At 41.7% G+C, this 11301-nt stretch overlaps 2 protein-coding genes across 3 annotated transcripts in view; one reads left to right on the top strand and one right to left on the bottom strand.

The window, feature by feature from the left end:
* Positions 1–996: 996 nt before the first annotated feature.
* On the bottom strand, positions 997–8069 carry LOC132875191 (uncharacterized). 2 transcript variants are annotated; one of them, XM_060911881.1, is made up of 5 exons: positions 7678–8069; positions 6935–7015; positions 5749–6845; positions 3013–3105; positions 997–1255 (listed from the first exon to the last, which is right to left on the bottom strand). In XM_060911881.1, the coding sequence occupies exon 3, from the start codon at positions 6700–6702 to the stop codon at positions 5908–5910; it is 795 nt and encodes a 264-aa protein (XP_060767864.1). In that variant the 5' UTR covers positions 6703–6845; positions 6935–7015; positions 7678–8069; the 3' UTR covers positions 997–1255; positions 3013–3105; positions 5749–5907. The 2 variants fall into 2 exon arrangements, with proteins under 2 accessions (XP_060767864.1, XP_060767865.1); XM_060911882.1 differs by having other exon boundaries at positions 7716–8069.
* Positions 7504–11301, top strand: part of grpr (gastrin-releasing peptide receptor) — a 12568-nt gene continuing 8770 nt past the window's right edge. Inside the window, exon 1 of the mRNA XM_060911880.1 lies at positions 7504–8123. Coding sequence (XP_060767863.1) covers positions 7717–8123 — 407 coding nt within the window. The 5' untranslated portion in view covers positions 7504–7716. The remainder of the gene's footprint in view (positions 8124–11301) is intronic.

Raw genomic sequence — 11301 nt, 5'->3', positions numbered from 1 at the left:
ATGTAATCAATAAGCAGGTGATAGAGGGCACTGTGGTCCTTGGGCTTTGTAGTTTTGAGAAGCCATGCTTATAGTCTGTTTCGAGCTGTTGCTCTCAACGCCATTACTGACAGTGACAAGTGAATGAGAGACCCAGACCCGAAAGACCCATTTGTAAACGCATCTGAGCCTGAGTGGCGTACATGCATAGCCCAGAGAAAAATGAACAAAATCACTCACTGCTTTGTTACTCCTGAGTCATACAAAAGATTAGTTCAAAGTGAACGAATCATTCATGAATAGCACATCACTACTGAAAAAGTACACATAATCTAAACACTATGATTACTTAATTATCACTAACACCTTCAACAATTCTAACTAGAAGCAGCATGCCAATAGTGCACACATCAAGATGATTAGCTAGTTAATGAAGCTGTATGTGCGCACACCATACACCTTACTGAGAAACAGGAAAAGAGAGTGAACAACAAAAAAAAAAAACCTAAGAAAAAATTACCAAAATACTTCATCTTTCAATCCATTTCATAATACAATAGCCTTAGGCCTGAAAGCCAACCAAAAACAAGAAATACTGAAAAAGGCCCATCCATAGCACTCAAAATTAAACCAGTTTAAAGTTTTGTGAACACATAGGCCTATGCAATTGGAGTCCAAAAACCATGCCACCACTTTACTACGCGATCGGTTCAAGTAAGCATTATTTCTTTGTTTCTAGTTTTGTGAGCACCTGCCAAATAATAGTAAATTTAACCCAGTAAGGTAAGTAAAATATACATGTAGCACTTCAAGAATGTTGGGACACTGAAGGATGGAGACAGTTGGGGTACTTTGATGGGCATTTTTATTTTTACTTTTCACTTTTTAATTACTTATTCATTACTATTTTTAAATTACTAATTTAATTACTTTACTAATTAAATAAGTAATTTTACTAATTTAATTACTTTAATTCCTAATTTAATTACAGTAACTTTTTAGTTTAAAGACATGCAGATTAGGTAAAATGGGGCCACTGTAACTGGTGCAAACTGTAGTGGTTTCTCAGCCATAATGTATGTACATACATATCACGCTATGGCAAAAACTAAATAAATGAACTTTTCAGTGATTTTATTACTTGTCTCACCGAGACACACACACACACACACACACACACACACACACACACACACACACACACAAACTGCTGTGTGCTGGATCTCGATTTCCTCTTAGCTCTTTCTCTCCTCCTCCTTTAGGCCCTCGGTTATCACTGAAATGGAAGACACACACACACACACACACACACACACACACACACACACACACACACACATCACTGTTAATCAAACTCAGGTGTGATTGCCTTGCCATTAACCTCCCTTGGCCTTGCTCTTCATTCACAAACCGGCATGCGATCACACACCTTTCCACATACTCCCACTGCCTGTCTCAGGCTGGGGAGCCATCTACATGGTTGAGCCATGCAACAACCATCTGTGCCACTGGCCTGTGGACCACCTCAAACTTAAAGGGTTGAAGATCCAGTTACCAACAAGTGATCCGTGCATTGGCATCCTTTATGTGATGGAGCCATTGGAGCAGGGCATGACCTGAACAGACAGTGAAGGGGTGTCCCAGTAGGTAGTACCAGAGAGTGAGGACACTCCTTCTCAAAGGATGGCCTTTCTGTTTCTTCATGTGCAGTAGTAAAAGACCTTGGGGTGATCATTGACTCCAGTCTTTCATTTGAAACTCATATCAATAACGTTACCTGGATAGCTTTCGTTCATCTCAGAAATATTGTTAAGAAATATAATGTCACTACATGGCACTAAAAAAACTAGTTCATGTTTTTGCTACCTCTAGGTTGGATTATTGACTGTTTGGATATTCCAGTAAGTGCATAAACACGCTCCAGTTAGTTCAAAATGCAGCAGCAAGAGTCCTTACTAGAACTAGAAGATATGTCTCAGTCTCAGTGTTTAAGTCTAGGCTGAAAACATGTATGTTTATGTGTTAATAGTTTTATTAGGTAAAGGAGTAGATCTGGAGTGTCCTCAAGCATAGAATGTTTTGGTAAAGTGGGATGTATGCATGCTTTCAGCCCCCTACTCACTTGCTCACTCGGGTTTGTTGACGGTGTAGTGACTGGCTGCTTTATGTCCCAGGGTGCCCTCATGTCTGTGTTACCTTCTGGCTCTCCCCTTTTATTTATGCTGTTATAGTTAGTTTTGCCAGAGTCCCTGCTTGCACTCGGTGCAAAACGTATCCTGTTCTTACTCATTAGGTGACATTGGGCATACCTAACAACCTGTGTTTTCTCTCTCTTTCTCCCCCCTTCACTCTCTCTGTCCCTCTGAGTTACATGTCGATCTTGAGACCGAGATGCTGACCTCTTCTGCTCCTCGGACATACCTGATCCATCCTGATGCCCTACGTCTGACTGGAGTCTCATCACATTGCTCCTGTGGAGGACAGCCCCATATGGACAGTCAAAAGTCACACTTGGAAGATGGCTCTGGACACTTACAGTAATACATTTATGTCTGAGGACTTCAGTTGACTTGCTAACTTTAGGACTGCAGTTGTCATGAACAGTTTTGTGCTCAAGTTTCCATCAATGAACAGTTTATAACTTCAACAAAGCAGACTTCATATTAAAACTATAATGAATTTCCTGGTTTCACAGTTATACTTTGTGACTATACAGGACACTGCTATAGAAGCAGGTTATTTATAATCATGTTGTCTGTTATCACCCAAATGAGAATGGGTTCCCTTTTGAGTCTGGTTCCTCTCAAGGTTTCTTCCTCATGTCGTTTGAGGGAGTTTTTCCTTGCTACCATCGCCACAGGCTTGCTCATTGGGGATAAATTAGGGATAAAATTAGCTCATGTTTAAAGTCTTTAATTTTCTGTAAAGCTGCTTTGCGACAATGTCTACTGTTAAAAGCGCTATACAAATAAACTTGACTTGACTTCTCAATGGAATTGTACTATGGTGCTCAATCGTGTTAGTCTCTCGTACCGAGAGCTTCCGGCTGAAGTACAGCACCAGGCACTCCTCCCCCTCCACCACCTGGGACAAAACAGCTCTCAGCCCTCTGTCTGATGCATCAGTCTGCAAAATAAAAGGGAGACAAAAATCAGGGGAGTGTAACAGTGGCCTGCCAAATAATGCAGCCTTTACCTAAGAGATAGCTCTGTCTACTGGACTGCATTTGGTGCTCCCTTTTTTGTGTGATCAGTCACCAGGCTGGTGACATCCAAATAGTTAGGCATGAACCTGTGATAATAGTCAGTTAGCCTTAGGAACTGTCTCACCTCCTTTTTGGTCTCGGGTTTCTGGCAGGTCACAATCGCTGCAGTCTTATCAATTTGGGGATGCACCTGCCCATTACCCAAGTGGAAACCCAGATACCATACTTCCAAAATTATTGCTATACAAGATAATGTCATCAAGATAGGCTGTGGTGTAGGTGGCATGCAAGTGGAGGATTCTGTCCATGAGCCGCTGGTACGTTACAGGGGCCCCAAATAACCCAAACTGAAGGGTAATGAATTGGTGTAAACCAAACAGAGTGGAAAAGACCATTTTTTCATGGGATAATGGCATAAAAGGGATTACTGAATATCCCTTTGTCAGATACAGTGTCGAATAAAAGCGAGCCGCAACTAACTGATCAAGCTCGTCAATGCAAGGCATCAGGTATGCATCAAATTTAGACACCGCATTGACAAAGTTGACAAAGAATTGGACCAACCCACCAGTTTTGGGGACCAAAACCACTGGGCTGCTCTAATTGCTGTGCAACGCCTCAATTATTCCCATGTCAAACATAGCCTTGAGTTCATCCCAAACTATATTTTTCTTGTGCTCGGGTAGGTGATAGGGTGGCTGTGCTACACCACCCCTGGAGGTGTCTTGATGTGATGTTCTGTGAGATGTGTATGACCAGAGAGTGGCAAGAACATGTTGGAAAATTCCCTTTGCAACTTGGCAATCTCAGCGAGTTGGGATGGCAAGAAGAGGTCTGTACAGGGGACCAGGGTGCATTGTGTGATTACTATTGGACTTACCAGGTCCTCCCTCTCAGGGACTCATTCCATAATTTAAGCAGATTAAGGTGGTATATCTGCTGCGCCCCAACTCTACCTGTTCATTTCACCTCCTAGTCAATGTTCCTGGCTCGTTGTGTGACCTCAAAGGGCCCTTGCCACTTGACGAGTAATTTTGAACTTTACGTGGGTAATAGAAGGAACACTTTATCTCCTGGTGTAAATTCCCATGAGCACACAACCCTGTTATACAGGCAGGATTGACATTCTTGTGCCTGTCACAAGTTTTTTTAGGTTATGTGACTGAGTGTGTCAAGTTTTGCCCACAGATCAAGAATGTACTGACTTTTGTTTTTACTATTAGCAGGTCCCTCCTCCTAATTTTCCCTGATGACATTGAGGAAACCACGAGGTTTGTGACCATACAATAATTTGAATGGGGAGAACCCAGTGGAGGCTTGCGGACCCTCTTATACTACAAATGACAGGAGCTTGAGCCATTTGTCCCAATTTCAAGTGTCTTTCCACACAAACTTATGAATCATGTTCTTAAGTGTTTGGTTAAACTGTTTGACCAAGCGGTCTATCTGTGGACAATAAGTAGGAATTGATTTAACCCCCAGTAATTTGTAGAGTTTGCAAAGTGTGTGAGATAAACATAAAACCCTGATCAGTCAGGATTTCTTTTGGAATCCTGACTCATGCGATAATCTTACACAGTGTTTCTGCAACATTGTGTGTGGAAATGCTGTGCAGTAGCAAGGCTCTGAGGTATTGCATTGCATAATCAACTGGGACTAAAATAAAGTAATGGCCCTGTGCAGTCTGATCTAAAGGCCTGATGGGATCCATGCCAATACTTACAAAGGGGATTTCAATTAGTGTTAGAAGACACAATGGCGCTTTTTGGGGTGACCAGCAGATTTACCAGCGGAGATTCATGGCACATCACACACTACCTGCAAATATTCCCATGAATGCCTGGCCAATAGAAGCAAGCCATGAGATGGTTCAATGTTTTATCCTCCCCCAAATATCCAGTCATGGGATGATGGTGAGCCGCATAGTACAGAGTCATGCTGTACGGCTCTTTGGAAACCAACAACTGGGTCATCTCTTCCTGTGTCTGAGCATCCAGCATCATTTGATACAGCCTATTCTTAGTAACTGAAAAGTATGGCTGGGCAAACACAATGTTAGGCTGTTGGGTTTCACCATCAATTACTCTCAATTGGTCAAAAAGGGTATCATCATGAGACTGCTTCACTGGGAAATCCTCAAGGGAAATCCCAGGCAAGGGAGGACCCTCCAGGCCCTCCCAATGCTCCCAACCCTCCATGTCCCCCTGAAGCAGAGCTGATGTAGATGGCCCTGAACAACCTCCCCAGCAAAAGCTGAGCACATCCCACACTATATCTGATACTGCTGGTGCCATCCGCAAACAAGTGCTTTGTGAGCATTTTGTTCCCAAAATCAGCAGATGGGTGAGGCAGGGACTAACCACTGCCTCTACAGTATGACTTTCTCCTCGAAATTAAATGATGATAGAAACCAGAGGGTATTCATGAATATCCCTGTGCACACACTGCACCTTCATCACATGTACTGCCCCCAGTACCTCGCCTTGAACCAGGCTTTGGTGGATGGATTTCTGGTTACAGCCTGAATCCATCAATGCATGGTATGTAGCCCCTTGAATACTCACTGGTATGCGGTATGTTCCAACTCAATTGGGGGTGGTCTGCAGTGTGTTGGGGATCTGGAACAATGCTCCGACCTCCATCAAATGACACTGGTCCAGAAAGTGCCCAGGCTTCCCACAGTATCAGCACACCGGCCCAGGTCAACCTTCTGCACTCAGGGATCACTTACCTGGGAAGGAGAAGAAACAAAGACATAAGGGGGAGGGAGGGGTGGGAAACCATGGGTTTGGGAAGCTTGGTGCAGGAGAGTTGAACCCCACTTCCATGGTGCAGGTATGGGAGGGGTGCAGGGAAAAGGGGAGGAACAAGACGGGGGAGAGAGAGAAAGAAAGCGGGAAGGGGCAAGATGCCCATTTGCCCTCTGAAGTGCCAATAGATGGTTCTCCGCCAAGCCAATCCTGTCCTTCAGCAATGCGGGTGGCTCCCCCTGGCAACTGGGTGATGAACTGCTCCAGCACCACCGTGTCGATGATCCCCTTGGTGTTGCACTCTTCTGCCCTCAACCACAGGTGAATGCAGGCATCTTGGAGTTGCTGGGCAAATGCAAATGGCTGACCAACCCCCTCCATGGTCAGTGTGCAGAACCGCTGACTCTGTTGCTCTGGGGTGTGGCCAACACACTGCAGGATGGTGCATTTCAGGTCCAGGTCCAGGCATGTTCTTGGGGGCAGCTGCTGTGCCCTGAGCTGGGCCTCTCCAGACAGGACTTGGAGTAGCTGAGCTGCTTGCTGCTCTTCTGGCCATCCCCATGCCTCTGCGGCTCGCTCAAACAGTTCCAAGAAGGCCTCCAGATCGTCTTGAGACCACATCTTGGTGAGGGAGACAGGAGGGAAGCCCACGGCCACCACGGAGACTGCTGCTGGGGTACCTGCCAACACAATCAGGCTTCGGAGCACCTGCTGATCCTCCTGCTGGGCCTGGAACAGTGCTTGGAACTGCTGCTGCTCTGTGCGCATGGTAAAAAGTGCTTGATGTTGGTTTTGCTGGACAGAGGCAAGGGCATGGGCAAGGCCCTTGAAGGGTGAGGACACTATGACAGATCTTCCACTTCAGGTCTCAGCTTTTGGCACCAATGTAGAACTTCAAGAATGTTGAGACACTGAATGATGGAGATAGGCGGGGTAATTTGACAGGTGTTTTTATTTTTACTTTTCAATTTTCAGCTATTTTATTTCTTAATTGTCTCACCAAGACACACGAACACGCTTCTGTGCAGGATCTTGATTTCCTCCTCCTCTCAGCTCTCCTCCTTTAAGCCTTTAGTTGTCACTGAAATGGAAGACACACATCGCCATTAATTAAACTCTGTTGTGATAGCTTTACCATTCATCTCCTTTGGTCTTGCCCTCCATTCACAAACTGGCGTTCGAACACTTCCCTGCCTCCACAATACACTTTGAGTTTTAGCTGCAAATTTTGATGAATTCATTTAGTACATAATTTAAAGCCTAAAATGTTCTAATAATTTGCTTTTATCTAAAAATCACATATTTCTTTTTCTTTTACTGAACCACTTGTATTTTTCAGTGCACATATACCCTTGCATAAGAATATTTATTTATTTATTTATTTATTACTTTATTGTCAGTTGCCAGAAGTCTCCAGGGGTACGTCTTCAGACTTCCCAGTGATTAAATGACCAAACAGCGGAAGTAGGGGCTCTGTGATGCGCATGCGCACGAGCCTTACATATCCAAACACGTGCGCTCTACTAATATGCTAATATGCACGCTGGGTGACGCACCTGAACAGAAAACCCGAAATTAAGCGTCGGGGTTTTTTTGTTTGTTTGTTTGGGTTTTTTTTTAATCCTCTGCTATTCGACCTTGGAAGTCTGCGAGTCTGAAAGTGTCTCGAAAAGCTTTTAACATGCGAAAAGTAAAGTATATATTCAAAACAAAAATAACTAAACAACAATAATAATAAATCACCAAGAGTAGTAATAGTATCCAGTATCCAGCTATTGTACCATGTCTTTAGAGGAATTGTTTACTGCCATCGCTGAGGAAAAGTCCGTGTCCAATGAGTCGTGGGAGCTCCAGAGCTCTCCGGACGCGCCCGAAACCTCGCTGTGGCGCGCGGGAGTCGCGATCGCAATCGCGTACGCACTGATCATTGTAGTGGGTCTTGTTGGCAATTTGACGCTCATTCGCACATTCTGCGCCGTCAAGTCCATGCGCAACGTCCCCAACTTATTCCTGTGCAGCCTTGCATTCGGCGATGTGCTGCTGCTTGTTACGTGCGCGCCCGTGGATGCCAGTCGGTACCTGGCCGACGAATGGCTCTTTGGAAGAACAGGATGCAAACTGATACCGTTTATCCAACTCACGTCTGTTGGCGTGTCGGTATTCACCCTCACCGCTCTGGCAGCTGATAGGTAAGGGATAGGGACAACTTGATTTGGGATAAATCTCTCTTCAGTTCTCCAAACAAGACCGGGAATATTATGCATCATCACTTTCTAATAAGCATGAAAGTGGTGGGTTTTTTTAAATTATTATTTTTTATGTATGTATGTATGTATGTATGTATGTATGTATTTTTAAACGATGTGAATAATAACTAGGTAATTATGTCCGGAAATAATAAGGTATGCAAAAAAAAAAGCATTAAAAAAGAAAGATGATTTGGGTAATTTCGTCAGTCATGTCATATTTTATTTGCACTTCTGCCATCAAGCATGTGAAGGTTTTGTTTATAAAAAATAGTTTGTATATTATAAATAATTCAGGTGGAAATTATATACTTATTTGATATTTTACAACTATACCTATTTTTTTCTCTAAACATAAAAAACCCTCACTGGAGCCTATTCCTTGGAGAGAATAAAAAACACTGATTGTTTTCCTGTAATGCCAAGTTGGAAAGAGATCCCTCTTTCATGTAGAATATTTCATTTACATTCTTAGTTTTGTGCACTGGCCCTTCCCTGCTCAATTCAGACAACAGAATTTCAATGGGGGTCAAATCCCGAGACTGAGATCTTCATTAGAAAACACTGATTTGTGTCCCTTTAACCTTTTTTGTTGTTGCCGATGATGATGATGATGATGATGATTTGCATGTACGTTTGGGGCAATTATGTGAAAAATTAATCTCCAGTCGAATTATAATCATTCATGATGTCTTCACCAGAGCCTGGTTTTACAGGGTCTTCTGCAATATCTTGCCTGCCAACCTGCACACATTGACATCAGACTAATAATGACCTCTTTTGTAATGTTTGTTAGAAATAAGTAGCCTAATGTCATGCTTGGCTTCTTCTGCCCAGCATTAGAAGTAATATTTAGTCATGTGCTTATGCACAGTACAGATGCCCACTTTGGAAAGCATTGTCTGATTGTATTGGATTGAACTGGATTGTATTAGACTGTATTAGAAGCCTTGCATTCTCATAGTGGCCAATCCTTTAATTTTTCATATATTTAAAAAGTCAATCTATAAACCAAACTACAAATATCTTTGGTTAAAACAGCCACAAAAGATCTAGATTAACATTTTATAATCTCCCATTTATATCAGACAAGATCCCATGCTGGAAAAACAATGTTAAGGATTATGTAATAATTTCACAGCATGATGGCATTAATACCAGTTTTGCTCATTATATAACTACCTGGTTAATTGTAAGTGCTCTAATTATCACCTGATCTTGAGATATTATTTGATGGTGGTTTTCAAGAAATACGGATGTTTGGAGCACAAGTGATTTATTGCAATTAACAATAAATTTTCCATCTTATGCTCATTATGAGAGTATTACCAGTAACCACTTATGTTGAAAAATATTCAGTATTCCTGTAGCTTAGTAGTATAATCATCACTGGCAGTTTTGCCCAAAATCACTTCCTTCATCCGTCTTGCTTCCTTTATGTCAATATCTGAAAGCCTAATAAACCAAGTGTGAACTGCCCCATTAGTGCAGCCTTGTGACCAAGTAGTGACCATCAATGCAGCAGATATTCGTATAACAAAAGGTACCAACCTTCACACTCAGAGGAATCTATCAGAGGAAGCATTTATATACCATCCAACCCAATTTCTCTTTGAAATGTTTCCTGTGAGATTTGAAGCAGGAGAGAAAATAATAGAAATGATAGGTTTGATCTCCCATGGTGTGAGACAAGTGCATTATTCCAGGCTACCGAGTAATGATTTTTGTGTGGTCTGGAATAGATTAAAATAGTAAAACCAAAATTGCATTCTCTTGCTGTTCACAGAGCAGTCAGAGTTATTGTTTTGGAATTCCTTGTAAACTAATATTTAAATCCAGAGAAATCCCTTTACACACACATATACCTGTATATAGATTGAGTGGAATAACTGTTTTATTCCACATTCACTGGGTTTTGAGAAACAGAGCATTTTTTATTTTTTGCAAATTGGATAAATTAAAAAAAATTATACAAAAAATTTGACAAAACAATTTTCACTTAGAATGTAAACAAACTGGTGAAATGACAGCAGCAATTTGTGAAAAATGCTATAATAAAAATTCTTGAAAAATAAAAAAAAGATATGTTGTTACTATCAAAAACTTTTATTCCTTATTTTGTTGCTTTTTTTGTATTTTTAGGGGTTTTGTTTTTGAGTAGAGTTTTTATTTCATCCTCGGTTGGTTTAGCAACACTCTCTGCCATTTTGTTGTTCTTCTTCTTTCAGGTTTTTTTTTTGGCAGTTGGGTAACCAACTTAAAGGTGTATTACCACTGCCGACTGGGCTTAAAAACCCAAAACTATATTTTTTTAGCTATTTCTGATTCTTTTAAATACTTGATAACAAAGCCACCATTTTGTTTTTCTCTACTCATGGTATATGAACTGATATCCTAGTAGTAGAGTAGCCAATCAGAGTGTGCGATTGCTCATATCCAGTGAATGTGGAAAGAAATATATAAAACCCCGATTCCAAAAAAGTTGGGACAAAGTACAAATTGTAAATGAAAACGGAATGCAAGAATGTGGAAGTTTCAAAATTCCATATTTTATTCAGACTACAACATAGATGACATATCAAATGTTTAAACTGAGAAAATGTATCATTTAAAGAGAAAAATTAGGTGATTTTAAATTTCATGACAACAACACATCTCAAAAAAGTTGGGACAAGGCCATGTTTACCACTGTGAGACATCCCCTTTTCTCTTTACAACAGTCTGTAAACACCTGGGGACTGAGGAGACAAGTTGCTCAAGTTTAGGGATAGGAATGTTAACCCATTCTTGTCTAATGTAGGATTCTAGTTGCTCAACTGTATTAGGTCTTTTTTGTTGTATCTTCCGTTTTATGATGTGCCAAATGTTTTCTATGGGTGAAAGATCTGGACTGCAGGCTGGCCAGTTCAGTACCCGGACCCTTCTTCTACGCAGCCATGATGCTGTAATTGATGCAGTGTGTGGTTTGGCATTGTCATTTTTGAAAATACAAGGTCTTCCCTGAAAGAGACGTCGTCTGGATGGGAGCATATGTTGCTCTAGAACCTGGATATACCTTTCAGCATTGATGGTGTCTTTCCAGATGTGTAAGCTGCTCATGCCACACGCACTAATGCAACCC

Source organism: Neoarius graeffei, chromosome 27 (genome assembly GCF_027579695.1).
Source record: "Neoarius graeffei isolate fNeoGra1 chromosome 27, fNeoGra1.pri, whole genome shotgun sequence".
Lineage (NCBI taxonomy): Eukaryota > Metazoa > Chordata > Actinopteri > Siluriformes > Ariidae > Neoarius > Neoarius graeffei.
Note: the sequence above shows the minus strand (reverse complement) of the source record. Positions and strands in the feature narration are given on the sequence as shown.